Source organism: Epargyreus clarus, unplaced genomic scaffold (genome assembly GCF_041222505.1).
Source record: "Epargyreus clarus isolate Ecla_fem2 unplaced genomic scaffold, WU_Ecla_fem_2.2 ptg000035l, whole genome shotgun sequence".
NCBI lineage: Eukaryota > Metazoa > Arthropoda > Insecta > Lepidoptera > Hesperiidae > Epargyreus > Epargyreus clarus.
The window spans coordinates 3317542-3333305 of NW_027332240.1; the positions used below are offsets into that span (position 1 = coordinate 3317542).

General features: G+C 35.8%; 1 protein-coding gene across 2 annotated transcripts in view; it reads right to left on the bottom strand.

Annotated features, from left to right (window-relative positions):
- Positions 1 to 9809: 9809 nt before the first annotated feature.
- LOC140756669 (protein quaking-B) overlaps positions 9810 to 15764 on the bottom strand; it is a 284741-nt gene continuing 278786 nt past the window's right edge. The window contains exons 9-10 of one of the 2 annotated variants that reach the window (XM_073092222.1): positions 13693 to 13843; positions 9810 to 10804 (exon numbers count right to left, since the gene is read on the bottom strand). In XM_073092222.1, coding sequence (XP_072948323.1) covers positions 10732 to 10804; positions 13693 to 13843 — 224 coding nt within the window. In that variant the 3' untranslated portion in view covers positions 9810 to 10731. The remainder of the gene's footprint in view (positions 10805 to 13692; positions 13844 to 15764) is intronic. The other variant, XM_073092223.1, reaches the window with a different exon arrangement.

The following is a 15764-nucleotide window of genomic DNA, read 5'->3' on the forward strand; positions in this document are numbered from 1 at the left end:
TTGTGTGTTTATGTACGTAAGAAGTTACGTATTAAGTAAAAAATGTATCATGTTTTCAAAAGGCTCGAAAGAAGCTTACCTTAAATAAATATAGTTCAAAGAACTAAAAAATACGCTTTTATGATAAAATCAACTAAAAAGCTCTTGGTATTCTATTTCATTCTTTCATAAATGCAGGGTAAGATAAGGGTGTATGTTGATCTCTTTCTACTGAAAAACGGAGTTACTCACTGACAAACATACAAGTAAAGCTAATATAAAGCGTGTAAAAAAATATTTATTCTGTGCCGGCTTATGTATTCTACCTGCAAAGTTGAGCAACGTCGGGCGGTCGTTGCTATCAATCCCAGATAAGATTATATTCCTACCTAAGGTAAAAATAGAAGCGTTTCTCGTGTAAGTATATCTCCTGTTCTTCACCTATCAAAGCGAAACACAAAAGCGCTAAACCAGAACTCAGCAGCTTTAACACCGCTATTATTGGGAAGTCGAAACACAAAGCGCTCTACAACTTTCCATATAAACCTATACAACTCCAATTGATCTAAAGTAACACAAGTGGTTGAATAACAACTAAATCAGATTGTGCTTAAGCTCCTAAATAACTTGTTAAGCCGGTTAATATCTTTGCGAAGTATCTTTCAAACAAGGATTAAATCAACAAAGTAAATTAAACCAAGTTAATGTTTGTGTTTCATTCTGAAATTGTGAAACATTAATAAGATTAAGTGTTTATTGTTATATTATTGTTATAACCTTCCTAGTGAAAGGTTAAACGCTGCTGTGTTCTGGGTTGAAGGGTGTGGTAAGGGCGATATGCTTTTCGGAAGCGTTCCAATAAGTCTTTAGGGGTAGCTACGCCCTAGTGGCCAAGTTCAAGTAAGAATACAAATGTCCTTAGATGGTCACTTACCACCAGACAGTCCGTATTATCGTTTGCTACTTCATTGTTAGGTATTCAATATCGTCCTTGTAGTTACGGGAGTAGAATAGGACTACGGTATCTCCTGCTTGTCGTAAGAGGCGACTAAAAGGATTGCAAGGATTGCTTTTGTTTAATAGTTATTATCAAACTTTGCTGAGTAATGAAAAATCTAAACAATAAGATATAAAATACAATTCTAATTAACTGTATAACACAGAACATTTTCTATTCAGGAATTTCTCTAGGGTAGGTTTGAATCTTGTCCCTGTAGTTCCGGGACTAGAATAGGGCTACGGTATCCCCTGCCTGTCGTAGGAGGCGACTAAAAGGGGGCTTCCGGGGTTGTGGGAGGCGTGAGTGCTAGCTCGAACCGTCCGGTCAGCGTACTCGGGAAGGACGGCGGTATGTGTGGTCGTATACCGTCGTACCCACCAGTCGGTGTGGCGTGCGTCATGCTCACCTGGGTGGAGCCCGACGGGGTAACGCGCTAAGACGACTCTGGGTTCGTTCCTTTTGAGATCCCGGAGTCCTCTACGCCGGGTATGGCCACCTGGGAAGGTTTTAGTGCGGTAAGAATCTCACATAACCCCTGTGTTGCTCCTACGGCACCGGGTACCTTTTGAAGGTTTCCCCCTTGATAAAAAAAGGTATTCAAAAGTATCATTCCATACATTGTATATAAACGCATTTTATATTATATCATTGCAATATATCACTTGAACAAATAGCTTTAGCAATAAATATTGCTCGGCAACTATTTAGTACCTTATGTATTTATATAGACACATACACAATCGAATGAAGACAAATTTATTGCATAAAATCAAACACTTACCGCTTCTCGCTCGCTCAAACAACAAATTGGACGCCCGAGCGACAAAAATATTAAGCTACAGTAGTCGACGCAACTGTTGCCCACGCGATAATAAACCATTTCACCTAAAGTTTTATCCAAAATAACTGTCAAATTGCTATTTTTGGCACTCTATCATTATAAAACATGGCAATCTCGTAAAACTAATTACTAAATTAAACAGCCCGCATTTTGGATTCATGACGTCACAAGGGAAACTGTCATACTAAACTAATGTTATTACAAAGTTCACGAGTGTTATATGCTATTCATGTCATAGTTGGTGAATTTTGCGGAGCCTATTAAACTTTGATTATCTGATGATAAGTTTTTAGTTTTAGAATTCCATTTTAGACTTTGAAATAGGCAAAGGCTTTACGTTTATTTGCGTAGACCTACATTTTGTAAAATAGGTAACGGCGCGGTTTTATATTTTAAAACATAACTCTGTTTGTCCACCGCCACCGTCACCGAGCCGATACCGATAATTAATGACGGCGCCGAAGTAGCGTACATACATTTACTATAGCCGCTTGTCCACCGCGCGTCCGTCACCTGAGCACCGTCATCCCGGCCGCCGATATTTCGAGTAGATCGGCACCGAGATTTTGACGGGCCGATGTGCCGGCAATATAAAATACACGCCGTCACACGCGTGACAGCTGGAGCAAACTAAACAGGCGATATCGGTCGCGTTGGACAAACTATCGCCGTCACATCATATTCAAATCGGCCCGACATAATCTCGTTCTCGGTATCGGCTCGGTGACGGTGCAATTCAAAATATATTTAAGTATAGATTGGCATGTACGAGTATTTGCACCAGTAAATGTTAGAAACTATTTGAATAATTTCGACTGGACTTCCACTTAAATAAGGAATTCTGCTGTTCTGGTTTATAGGTGTAGTAAGCGACTTTATGAGGCATTCTAACTTAGTCCTCATGAGTGACAAGTAACGCAGTTGTGATAAAACTTGTCTAAAATTATAATTCTTTTTAAAATTTTATTTACTTAAACAAAATTATATGGTCTGTTAAATTCTAAGAATAATATTATACTACTAGCCAACCCGGCAAACGTTGTGTTGCCATATAAAACATTTTAAAAATCTAACATCGAGCGGTATGAAAAATGATGAAATTACTGAAATGGGTATTAAAAATAGGGGTTGGTGATAAAAGGGTAAAAAATTAGGGTTATATGTATTTTAATGACACATTTTAGAACAATAAAAACAAAAAATGTTGTTAAAAAATTAAAAAAGAAATGTTAAGGGTGAACAACCCTTATCACTGAGGGGTATGAAAATAGATACTAGCCGATTGTCAACCTACTGAATATGCATATAAAATTGGGCTTTACCGATAAAGCCGTTTCGGAGGAGTACGGTAACTAACATTGTGACACGAGAATTTTATATACATATAAGATATTACTAATAATATTTGAAACACACTCGCTTTGTTTAACTTAAATGACATAATTCTTTGAAAAGACTCTTCGAGGCTTAACGAGTCTATTCATACGAAGATAGAGCCATAGAATATATGGTTTCCAGAGACGGATTTTCATGTATTTTTGTGGTTTCGCGGCTTATGCAACTTATCCTCGTATTGCAGTAAGGCCCGTATGAGCTTTGTAGGTAGGACTTATAGATTTATGGACTTTTGGGTTTAAAAGTTTGAGCTGTGATAGCCTTTTTTTGTTAACCATGGGGAAACCTTCAAAAGGTTCCCGGTGCCGTGGGAGCGACACAGGGTTATGTGGGACCCTTACCGCACTAAAACCCCCCCGGTGGCCGTCCTTAGCGCTGCGTAGAGGACTCCAGGATCTTTAACGGAGCGCAACCGGAGTCCTCTTAGCGCGGTGCCCCGTCGGTCTCCGCCCAGGTGAGCGTGACGCTCGCCACACCGTCTGTTGTGCACGACGGTATGCGACCGCACATACCGCAGTCCTTCCCCAGGTTGCTGGCCGGGCGGCTTGAGAGCAGTGATAGCCTAGTTGAAACTCGACCTCTCAAGGGGGGTCCGCTGTTCAAATCCCAGGCACGCACTGATCTTTTAAAGTTATGTGCGTATTAGAATTTAATTATCACTTGCTTAATCATACTGCTCTCAATCGGGGGATTTGCGTATTAATTAATGATTTATCAACGGCTATCAGTTTTTAAACGGTGTAAGAAAGAACCATAAGGAAACCTACTCGCCTGAATGTGTTTTAAAAAAGTTCTCAAAGATGTGTTAAATCTAATTCGCACTTGGTTAGTGCAGATGACTATGGAATAATATTAGTAGTAACTTTCGAATATGTTTACCCATTGCTACAATCAGGTCTACTTCTCGTTTGCTATTAAAAGCAAAACGAAATAAAGCACCAAACATTATTAGCACTAGCAGTACCTACTTTGAAAACAAAAAAACAGATAAGGCTGTTTATTATTCAGATATTTCAGAAAATAAGTGGCATCACCGAACCATAAAGTTACTTTGAAAAACACCAAATTCATTCTCACAAAAATAAAGTGTTTTATTTTTTTTTTATTCACAGTCACGCTGTTTTTACGTCACGGTCGAGAAAGAAAAAATAAGTATTGGGCGAAGGGCGAAGTTTCTTGGTATAAACAATGAATAGTCCTCGGAATGGAGGAATTATTCAAATCTGAACAAAGTGTGCCCTGTGGCCGACAATTCCCGTTTATATCTGATTTTGTCGTCACCCTAGTTTCGTTTATTGACAGTTTTCTAGGTAGTTTTCTTTGGAATACGCGTAAAAAGATAGCAGTTTTTTTTATAATAAATGTGTGTTGTGTGTAAAAGAGAAATTAATTTATTATTAAATAAAAATATAAATCGTAAAATTACAATAAATTGTTTATAAAAAGAAACAAATGATTTGAAATTAAAATAATAAAATAAGAAGTGAAGAGGATGTAAAATATTTTTACTAAAAATTAAGTCCTATTTTAATAAAAAAATATGTTTCCACCAATTTTTGTATTTAGAATTCGGCGTGAACACAATGTTTTGTTCTGTGGTTGACACGATGACAGCTACAGATTTTGGCACATTGTAATTAAAGTTGAAAAAGTCTGTTACCGAAACGTTTTGATGTGTCGTGTTAAATTTAAAAGTGCAAATTCAATATAAAATTGCGTTAGATGCACGGCAGAGCGTCCACCGAATTCTATATAGAATAGACTGTACAAATAACGATTTTTTTTATTATATAGGAGTAGTAGACGAGCATACAGTCCACCTGATGGTAAATGGCTACTGCCACCCAGGACATCTGTAATGAACTCCAGATAGGATTAGATATTCCTACCTGAGGTAGGCCACAGATGCGCCGCTACCCCTGAGGACTAAGCTGGAACGCCTCGGAAAAGTCTGTCTCCCTTACCACACCCTTCAAACCGGAACACAGCAGCGCCTGGCGGTGGTGCCGCCAGAGTTGAACCACAAACGGTTCTACCACCTTCAAAATGTCATTATTTTAAAATTTTCAAGTCAAATCATTTCTCATATCTACATCTCATTCGTGTAAGTTAAGTCTTATGACTTCAATAATTATATAAATAAGTTAACACTAAAGTGATCAATATCTAAGTTTTCTACCATAACGGGTATTGTGGGACACATTATCATACACTCTAGGGTACACTAAACAAGGCCTTTAAATAATATATGGCATGAGACTACTTTAATATCTGTCATATATTACATTTTCTATTAGAAGGTTATAAGTAAAGTAATTCAAAGTTACAGCATCATAGCTACATATTTTATGTATTAGACTAGTTTTTGCCCGCGGCTTCGCCCGCGTTTAAAAGAAAATAATATAACATACTAACATACAAAAAACTGAAAATTCGTACCTTCAACTTTGCTAAAGATCATCACTTGATCAAATGCATAGTTTACGATTCAATCCTTACTAATATCGATTAAAATAATCGATGTTTTGGGTCCAAAAGATCGATTCTCCGATTAATCGATCTTAGATCGCCATCCCTAGTTCCCGTGGGATTTCCGGGATAAAAACTATCCTATGTCCTTTCTCGGGTCTCAGACTATCTTTGTACAAAATTTCATTAAAATCGGTTCAGTGGTTTAGGCGTGAAGAAGAAACAACCAGACAAACAGACAGAGTTACTTTCGGATTTATAATATTAGTAAGGATTAACAAGTTAAGGAACTTCGGGCGCTTCTCGTTGGATGGGTGACCGCTAGTGGCTAAGCAATCGTGCTTCCGGTCCTTGGAGGGCACGTTAAGCCATAGATCCTGATTTTTTTCGATATATAGTTGGTGGCCTTCAATATCCAATCCACCTTCGTCAATAACTTGTATACTACTCTGTCTCCTAAGAAGTGACTATGTTTTAATCTTTTCCAGTCGTAGGGAAAGACCAGTGCCTAGTAATCGTGCCTTTTTTATAATATAGAAGTAGCAGACGAACATGCAGTCCACCTGATGGTAAGTGGCTACTGCCCATGAACATCTCTAATTAGCACCAGATAACATTAGATATTTCTACCTGAGGTCAGCCATAGATGCATCGTTACCCCTGATACCTAAGCTGGAACGCCTTGGAAAAGTACGTCTTCCTTACCACAACTTTAAAAGCAGAACACAACAACGCTTAACAATGCTGTTATGAGGCAGAAATAGGTGTGGCGGTGGTGCCGCCGAAGTTAAACCACAAAGGGTTTTACCACCTTCAAAAGAGTTACAAAATAAAAGGATAAAATATTATTATAATATCTTTATTTCTACTCATAAAATCAGTGCACAGGCGCGAAATCAATTTTCAGTGTTGTGGCATATATTCCAGATTACTTATATTATATATATCATATACATACATCATACGAGTCATAACTGAAAATAATACAATAGGTATTTAAATAACACAATGATGACTAGATTGTCATCTTAAAGCGTTTATAATTAAACCATGTTTGTAAAAGATACAATGACAATAATATAAAATAATTATATTAAATAATAATAATATTTTTCAAAATAAAATGTCAATTAAAAATGAAATGAATAAGTAGAAGAAAACAATTGAATATTTTTTCGTACTTTCGAATAGAGACATTGAAAAGTAGTTGTTACATTTTTTAGTCTTGTCAAATTTTCGTAACTAACTAAATAAATAAAAAGTGTATTTAGGCCCGCGTATTCGTGTGGAATAAAGTATTATTTCTTTTATTATTTTTCTGATCCTGTTCTTTCTTTGTTTCTCTCTTAATTTTGATTGTAAGTATAATATTTTACTGATTTAGCTAATAGCAATATAACTGTGTAAAAAGTTATTTTATTTAAAATATTTTATTGATTAATAATAAACGCTTCAGATTAACATATTTGGAACTAAATACTCGTAATTTGTTTCTCCACAACACTTACAATACAGAATTGTTTAACTATTACAAGAACGCTGAAATTGTGTAGTTGAATACACGAATTGAACCCAAATATACTCGTAGTACTACTTTTAAATTAAACTTAAATTTAATTTTAACCTTGAATATGCTAGAGATTTTGAATTAAATTGAAATAAGTGTTAAGGACGTCCGCTGAAACTGACACGGGTACACGCTTGGGTATAGAATACCCATATGTTATAGTTTAGATAGAGCCACGCCATAAGCACGCATGCGTGAGACGGGTTTCTAAACGCAAGTTGGCGCACTTATTTTATTTATTTTATATAATAGATTTTTTTTTGTTTTTGGTATAGAATATTTTAAGGGTTGTTAATAATTTCATGTTTTCCGTAATAATCATGAAGTAAGTGATAAAAGGAATAGTGGGTGGGAAAAATGCGTTTATCTCATTACTATACCCCTCTACATAATTACTGTTACATCGTTATGGGTAATACTGCTTTAGATTTGATTCAATTCGTGGAAACAACTCAATCCATTCAATCATAATTAATAAAATTAGATTTAATTCCTACACAAATAAAACAAAACAAACTAACAATATAAAGATAGCAACTATTAAATTGGTGTCTCATAATAAAATTCTTGAAGATTACAAAGTGAATAATGAAGATCATAAAATATTTTCAGCATATTTCAATATAAGTACAGTTATATAAGATAAATACACCAAAATTTACTTTCATCGAATTATAGATAGGTATACTTTGGTCTAAAAATACGGAAATAGCATATGGACCGTTTTCTTGTCACGCGGGTATATGTCCGCGGTCGTGTCTTTCGCACGCATGAATTAACTCTCTGGAGTCTCTATGCGACCGGCGGGTTCATGACAGGAAAGGTGACAATGAAACGATAGCATGCAAATGTCGCCCAGATACGCACGCGAACACAAGCCCGCGTGACAAGAAAAGGCCCTAAGGGTACAAATTAATATTTTATTTACAAAACTCACACAACAAAATAGGAGTCTATTCTAAAACCTTAAAGAAGGGATGTTGCAGAAATTCATCTAACTACGTATCACAAAACAGACGAGGTTCGAAGCGACTTTTATGTAATTATAATTATATTTAGTTATTATTTAATAATCATGGAAGCATCTAATAAGTTCGTCATAGCAGTAAATTATAAAAATTAGTATACTTAGCTTTAGTTGTAGATTTATTTCATGCGTTTAGAAAATACTGTTATCTGTCTCAAAATGTTTGATAATGTACACGAGTAATTAGTGTTAATTATTTGTAATTATAATCAGACTTTTAAATAATAACATATTGTTTTATCTATTTGATGAGGCAGATTAATTCATAATAATTAATTAATAATCGAAATTTGTAATTATCAAACATTTTGAGACTATATTTGTAGCAAAATTTGAACTCCACCTGGACGTTGCTTTAATAAAAAGTTTTAAATCTACTTTTTTTACACAATAAAAGTGAATAAAAACATTAGAAGTAGTTAGTTAGCTTATCATTATTAATTAGTTATTAGACATCATTATTAATTATGTTTTCATTAAATTTTACATTATTTAATAACACACCGTTGCTTCCTTTGATTTCTGGTATTCGAAGTTATATTTCTTTGAGCGCAATTAGGAAAACATGTTCTGGTCTACTTTTAGCGTGGATCGAAGTTGCACATACTTTATTTGTAGTATTTATTTTCATTTATTTGTCCCTAGTCTAGGTAAAATCTTTTTGCATGCATTTTTTCATTATTAACGCCAAAGAAGTATAACTTCTCACGTGTGTACATAACTACATACACGCTTTTATAAACAAAATATGTCATGCGGGGTACAACTATCTTATTATATGAATGTAGATATATTGAAAGCTAGTAAATCTGTGCAAGTGTCCAATAATCGTATTACCTTAATGATTATTAATTATATTTAATAACGAATATTGTTAACATTATTCGGGTATGTGCTTGGTGTGCGGAATTTTGTTTTCGAAATTTTATACTCTTACATTTAATAATTAATAATTGTTATTATGAATAATGGGGTTAGTTAATTATCTACGAACGCATTTACATTGTTAAACATTAAAATCTTTATAATTATTAATTTTCCACTACAATAATGCGGCTACGGCATTTTTTTAAATAATTTTCGTCTGCATAAATCATCTTAAGTAATAATATTTCTTAAATATAAATGATTCGATAAATACTAGGATAAAATTATTTACATACTCTAATAGAAGGCGTAGTATATCTTAAATACACCGTGGTCCTTTATTTTATTTCTAAGTAAAAGCTACTTCAAATTGGGGTTCATATCAAATTGACAGAATAAAAGAAGATTTTGACAGATGTCATATTTGACAGCGTGTTAAAAATATGAGTCAAAGGTATACGGGCACACAAATTTAAATTTGTCATATTTCTGAAAGGGTTAAAGCGAAGTAAACATATATTTTGTCATACAATATCGTAGGACATTCGTCTATTTTGGTATAGACGTTTAATCTTACGAACTTGAGAATGTTTTCATGCCATATTAAAAGACGAGAAGGGTAATTGTTAGAATTTAGTATTTTACTAACTTATAGAGTAAGTGTTATTAGTTTATAAATCTGTCGATCAGGAGTTATACATTTCAAAGATGAGCGCAATTAAAATTTTCCCGTACGGCTCATTACTGACTAAAATCTTGATCTGTTAAAGACATTTTAAGATAGTCAGGTTGGGATCAGATTAAAGATATATAAGATAGTCAGTCAAGTTTTATTCAAGACAGTGTTCGATTAGGTTGCTGTAGTTGAAGTTAGTTAAAATGGAGTCACGTTAAAATTAAAAGCAGGGCAAGAATCATTTCATAGTTAAGTCAGGGCGATCTTAATTCAGTGTCAGATCATCGTCAGTCAAATCATGTCAGAGTGAGATTGTTCAGGTAAGACAATATACCACTCACGTCATCTGTCATCTTTTTAGACATCAATATATATGTGCACTCAAATCTCCTGGCTTACTCTTATTATGTGTAGTTGTTTTGAAGAAGAAATTGATATTCCTTCTTGGCACAAGCATTTTACACAATTTGCTTATGTAACATAATATATTTCTGTCAGTTTTATTTCACCAAACGGAGTACACTTTCTAACAATTTCACAAACAAATAAGATTATTCAAACTACATCGAAGTACGTAATATAAATTGTTTGAAATTAATAACTGTTTTCAAAGTTTAACGGACGAACTATGAGGAACTAATAATGAAAAGCTTTTCGAAAGTTTCAACAGTATGCAGATACAACTTTTCATGTAAATAACTTAAAAAGTTAACTTTCATCGAACAAGTTAGTTAAGGATCCCGTAGGCACTTTGCTTCAACTAAAACGCCTGTAAATTTGTAACACATAGCAACAAAATACATAGATACATATATTGAAGCCTTATATACAATGTATTGAGTAAATAATGTAATACTTCGACATCTGACTATATTGAATTTGACTAGAATATGTAGTTAGGTAAAATTCATTACGCTAAATTGATATTAACTCCCACACCGGTCACGAAGTCGTCTCTTATCAACGGTAGTAGAGCAGTGTGTCTGAAAAAGAAAGAAAACTGTAAATCATCTTTATCAACTTCATCATCATAATCAATATCACCAATATCATTGTTTGAGTGCATGGAACACAAGAGGATTGTTTCAAAAACAAATTACCCGACCACATAAAAATATGTAACTCTCTAAATTAAGACGAATCCAACGACATCTTATATGTTAAAATCCGTTAAGCCGTTTGGGCGGTAGCGATCCAAATAATAAAACATACATATAAACATACGCTAGAAAAATACAACCCTTCGAAGCCGGGTAGGAATAAGTAATCTAGTGTTGTTATTGTGATGATAATAAAAATGAATAAATAATCATCATTATAAATATAAAAAAATACTCATTTAGAGTATTTTTGTTGTTGATGATGATAATAACTGTTATTATACATCATCGGTAACAATCATCTGTTGACTATATGGTATCGTAACTTATAAGTATAGTGACCACTGCGATCAAAGTGAAGATTAAATAAAAAATGTTACGAGGCACCTTGATTGATTATTCCGTCAGTGAACCTTTAAATTGATAGCAATTGTAATTTATAACAGAAAGTAATTAAGAATATCGCTTAAGCGCTCGGATCATGGTTTGTAAAGAAAGGTTTTAATGTAATGAAAGTCAGGTAAGACAAATTGTAAACGGTTTTAAACCCAGTCCTCAGGTGTAGCAATGCAGTTCTTGTGTTCAGTTATCTCTTACATTTGATCGATGATTCAAGTGTCGTGTTTCGTATTCCATTTAGTGTTAAAATTTAATAATATTTGTAACACTATAATCTTGTATGCTCGTCTTCTAGAGCATTTACTCAATACACAATGATATTTCGTCATTTCGTAAAAATACAGAGTTTTTAAATTGAATTATAGTGATTATATTAAAATGATTATTATTTCATATACTATAAGATTAATAGTATTGGAACTGTTATTGTTTATCAATAAGATTAATGATATCAGAACTGTAACTTGTTGTAAAAAAGTAGATGTAGTTCCTTTTATGGTTCTTAAAACACCTTTTTCTCCTATATAACAGTAGGATTAACCGTTGTTCCGGTTGTAAGGTAGAAACACTTATATAAGGTATTTGATTTAGTCCTTAATGGGATAAATTAAGATAACTTATTTCGAATTTATTGAAATTATTTTGCTGTCTGGTCCATACTTATTTTAGAATGAAAAAGACTGTCACACTAAAACACAATGTTTAAAATTAATTCGCTTCAGTATTCATTACTTATTATCAAAGCTATCAATTCTATCAGAAAACAACAAAGAGCTTTTCGGTGCTTAAAGCTTTTAAAATAAAAGGAGCTTTGTTTATCGGAAGCCATTTCATTAAGCGAGGTGTCAGAAGTGACATTTCGCTGTAGTTTGCCTTTATTACGTGTGAGGCTCAGGTGTTTAATGGATACAGCCTTCGGCCAATCCACTAAGTGGGGTGCATTATCGAAAACGTATTATGTAGTGGCGTTTTATCGTTTACCGAAAATTTCATTTTTCAATCTATAATGTGTTTATGGTTCACATTTTTTTATTAATATTAATAAAGATTAATCGATGTTTTAGTTTTTTTTCTAAGATTGATGTAATGAAAATGCGATTCAACGTGAATCTTTAGTCAACTCAACTTAGGACTAAGATGCTCGCGTCATATATGAGACAGGCGGCATATACAATCGTCCACTGAATCGCAAGACCTTCTTCTAGAAATAAGTGTAGCAGTGATACCTTCCTCTACGAACTATACTCGTTCTACCACCTTTAAAAATATGTTATTTTTACTACGATTTTATAGCTCCACATTAGATCTTAAAGTGGATGATGACTTGGATGTAATCGACATACTCGTATTTTTTATCATGAATCAATCAATATTTATCAACAAAATTATCATCATCAATATTTTCAATGTTGCAAATCAATTTAGCGTTTTGATAAAACCATCACTTGGATCCTGCTAGGCTATGACTTGAACATAGGATAATAACGATTTAGGGCTTATTTAGATCAGGAAGTCAATTCAATTTGATTGTCTGAGAGATTTAGAAAAAAAATTAAAGGTATATGAATGTTACCAATACGCACTTGGCCAGCGCGGTGGTTTTATTCATTTTGGACAACCGTACCCAGCTGTAGGACAGTAACGGATTGACGACGACAAGAGTTTTAAAGGGACAGTGGGAACTTACTCGTGGGGAGCGGGCCATGTCGGCCCATGTCTGTGCGTGGCGGCCCAGGCCATTGGCCCCGTGGGATAGTAATGAGCTGACGACAAGAGTCAGTAGAGGACAGTGGGAACTTACTCGTGGGGCGCGGGTCATGTCGGCACATGTTTGTGCGTGGCCGCGCGATCAAATGGCCGCGCGATCAAATGGCCGCGCGATCAAATGGCCGCGCGATCAAATGGCCCCGTGGGACAGTAATGGGCTGACGACAAGAGTCGGTAGAGGACAGTCAGAACGTAGAACTTACTCGTGGGGCGCGGGCCATGTCGGCGCATGTTTGTGCGTGGTAGCGCGTGCGCGGGCCATTAGCCCCGTGGGACAGTAATGGTCTGAAGACAAGAGTCGGTAGTGGACAGAGGAGAACTTACTAGTGGAGCGTGGGTCATTGGCCCCTTGGGACAGTAATGGGCTGACGACAAGAGTCGGTAGAGGACAGTCAAAACGTAGAACTTACTCGTGGGGCGCGGGCCATGTCGGCGCATGTTTGTGCGTGGCAGCGCGGGCCATTAGCCCCGTGGGACAATAATGGGCTGACGACAAGAGTCAGTAAAGGACAGTGAGACTTACTCGTGGGGTGCGGGTCATTGACCCCGTGGGACAGTAATGGGCTGACGAGGACAATAGTCAGTAGAAGACAGTGGGAACTTACTCGTGGGGCGCGGGCCATGTCGGCGCATGTTTGTGCGTGGCGGCGCGCGCGCGGGCCAGTAGCGTCATCACCGCGCGTTTAGTCGGCGACATGGCCACTCGCGCGCCCAGCAACGGCCGCTTGCGAGCCGCGCTCGCAGCCCCACCCGCACCTGACAACACACGAAGGTGATCATTGATCGAAGAATGAACTTAAAGGCGTTAGTTGGTTAACTTTCAACAAACCCCCGTAAAAATTGGATGAGTCGTTTTTGAGAAAATCGCTGATACAAACTTACATGCATACATACAAACACACATACATACAGACTTACATACACAGCGGTCGAATACAGCACCTAATTTTTTGATGTCGGTAAAAAAGTCACAATCGATCCATAGTCGTTTAAGTTGAAGTTCAACTGAAGAATCAGTTAAGATTATTGACTAACGAGCACTGACTAACTCGTATTTCTTAAGATGTGTTATTAATTTTAGAGGTGGTAGAACCATGGTTCAATCAGGGAGGTAGCGTTTCAGTGGAATAGTGTGGATGCCAGCTGACTTAAGCATAGGTATGTGGCAACGCAACTGTCGGCTTTAGGTGAAACTGCTGTTGTATGTGGAGTTGAATACAGATGTCTATGGGCGCTAGTAACCACTTACCATTCGGTGAACTGCATGCTCGTTGGCTTCTTCAATGTTATATAAAAAAGTCCAAATTAAATATATTAGACAAAAAGTTGACTTATTAAGATTTGTCACAACGGATTTCAAGTTTTTGTCAGTATTGTTGATTAATTAATGGGGTTTGAGCACAAAATCGTCCGAGAATTAAGTGCTACAAATAAAATGTCCTACAATCGCGATTCAATTGTCATATGTAGTAACATAAGTTATCTTCAAATCTCTAAGACGTTGGAAATCTTAGACTTCCCCTATCCTGTCGTCCACGTGTGACGTGCAAGATAAATCTAAATCCGTCTGACACATATTACAGCAGTGTCATATAATGAGACAGCCGAGAGCCGGTATGCGAAGACAGAAGATAATAATGTTAGTTTCTTGAATATCTCTGCGAAGGGACATATTCGTGTATGAAGTGTAGATTGTGACTGTCTTGTGTTTGAATTATCTTATTCTGTTTAATATGTCGTAAAATAGTTTGTGTGATATAATAATTTTTGTGTAGACACTCAACACGACTAAAGTCCGCTATTATTATTCGATCTATCCAATGTTTTGCTGACCAAAGATCGAAACTTGAATCCTGCCTAATGTAGTTAAATTACTTATTTTTCGATTTGAGATAGGCAAAGCCACATAGACTGACTGGTAATAGTGGGCGTAAGAATTCCTGTGTATTACCTTACCACAACCTTCAACCAGCAATGCTTAACACTGTTATGAGGAGGCAATAGGTATAGTAGATAAATAACAGTTTTGTTTTGTAATATACTGCTACTCCTAGCAGACGAGCATGCAGTCCACCTGATACTAAGTGGCTACTGCCACCCATGGGCAGCTGTAATCAACACCAGACACATGAGGTCGGCCACAGATGCGCCGCTACCCCTGACGACTAAGCTGGAACACTTCGGAAAAATCTCTTACCACACCAAATTCTAAAATAAAGTCTCTTGCACACCTAAGTTTAGAGTCTTGAAACGCCAAATATTGTAATAATATCGATAGCTTTTGTATTTTTCGTCTCCACAGCCTTTGTTTTACGAGAACACGCCCTCAAGTGGATTACTTGGACAAGTTTTTGTGCGAAATCGAATTTCCTCGAGAGCTTCTTTGTTTGTACAAATAGATACGACTCAATGGTATTGGGGAACAAATATTGTTCATTGTTATTTGGCGGTAAGAGAAAATGGTCAGTGTTTTCAACAGTTATGTATTAACTGGATTATTGAAGTTAGTTTTAAGTTTCAGTAAGTTGTGTATTGAATTGTTTATTTAAGTTAGTTTTAAGTCCTACTGTATCATCATCGTTAACATCATCATCAACAGCATCAACCTATTCACGGATCTTCTTTCAGAATGAGAAGGATTCGATCATAGTCCACCGCATTGGCCAAGTGCGTATTG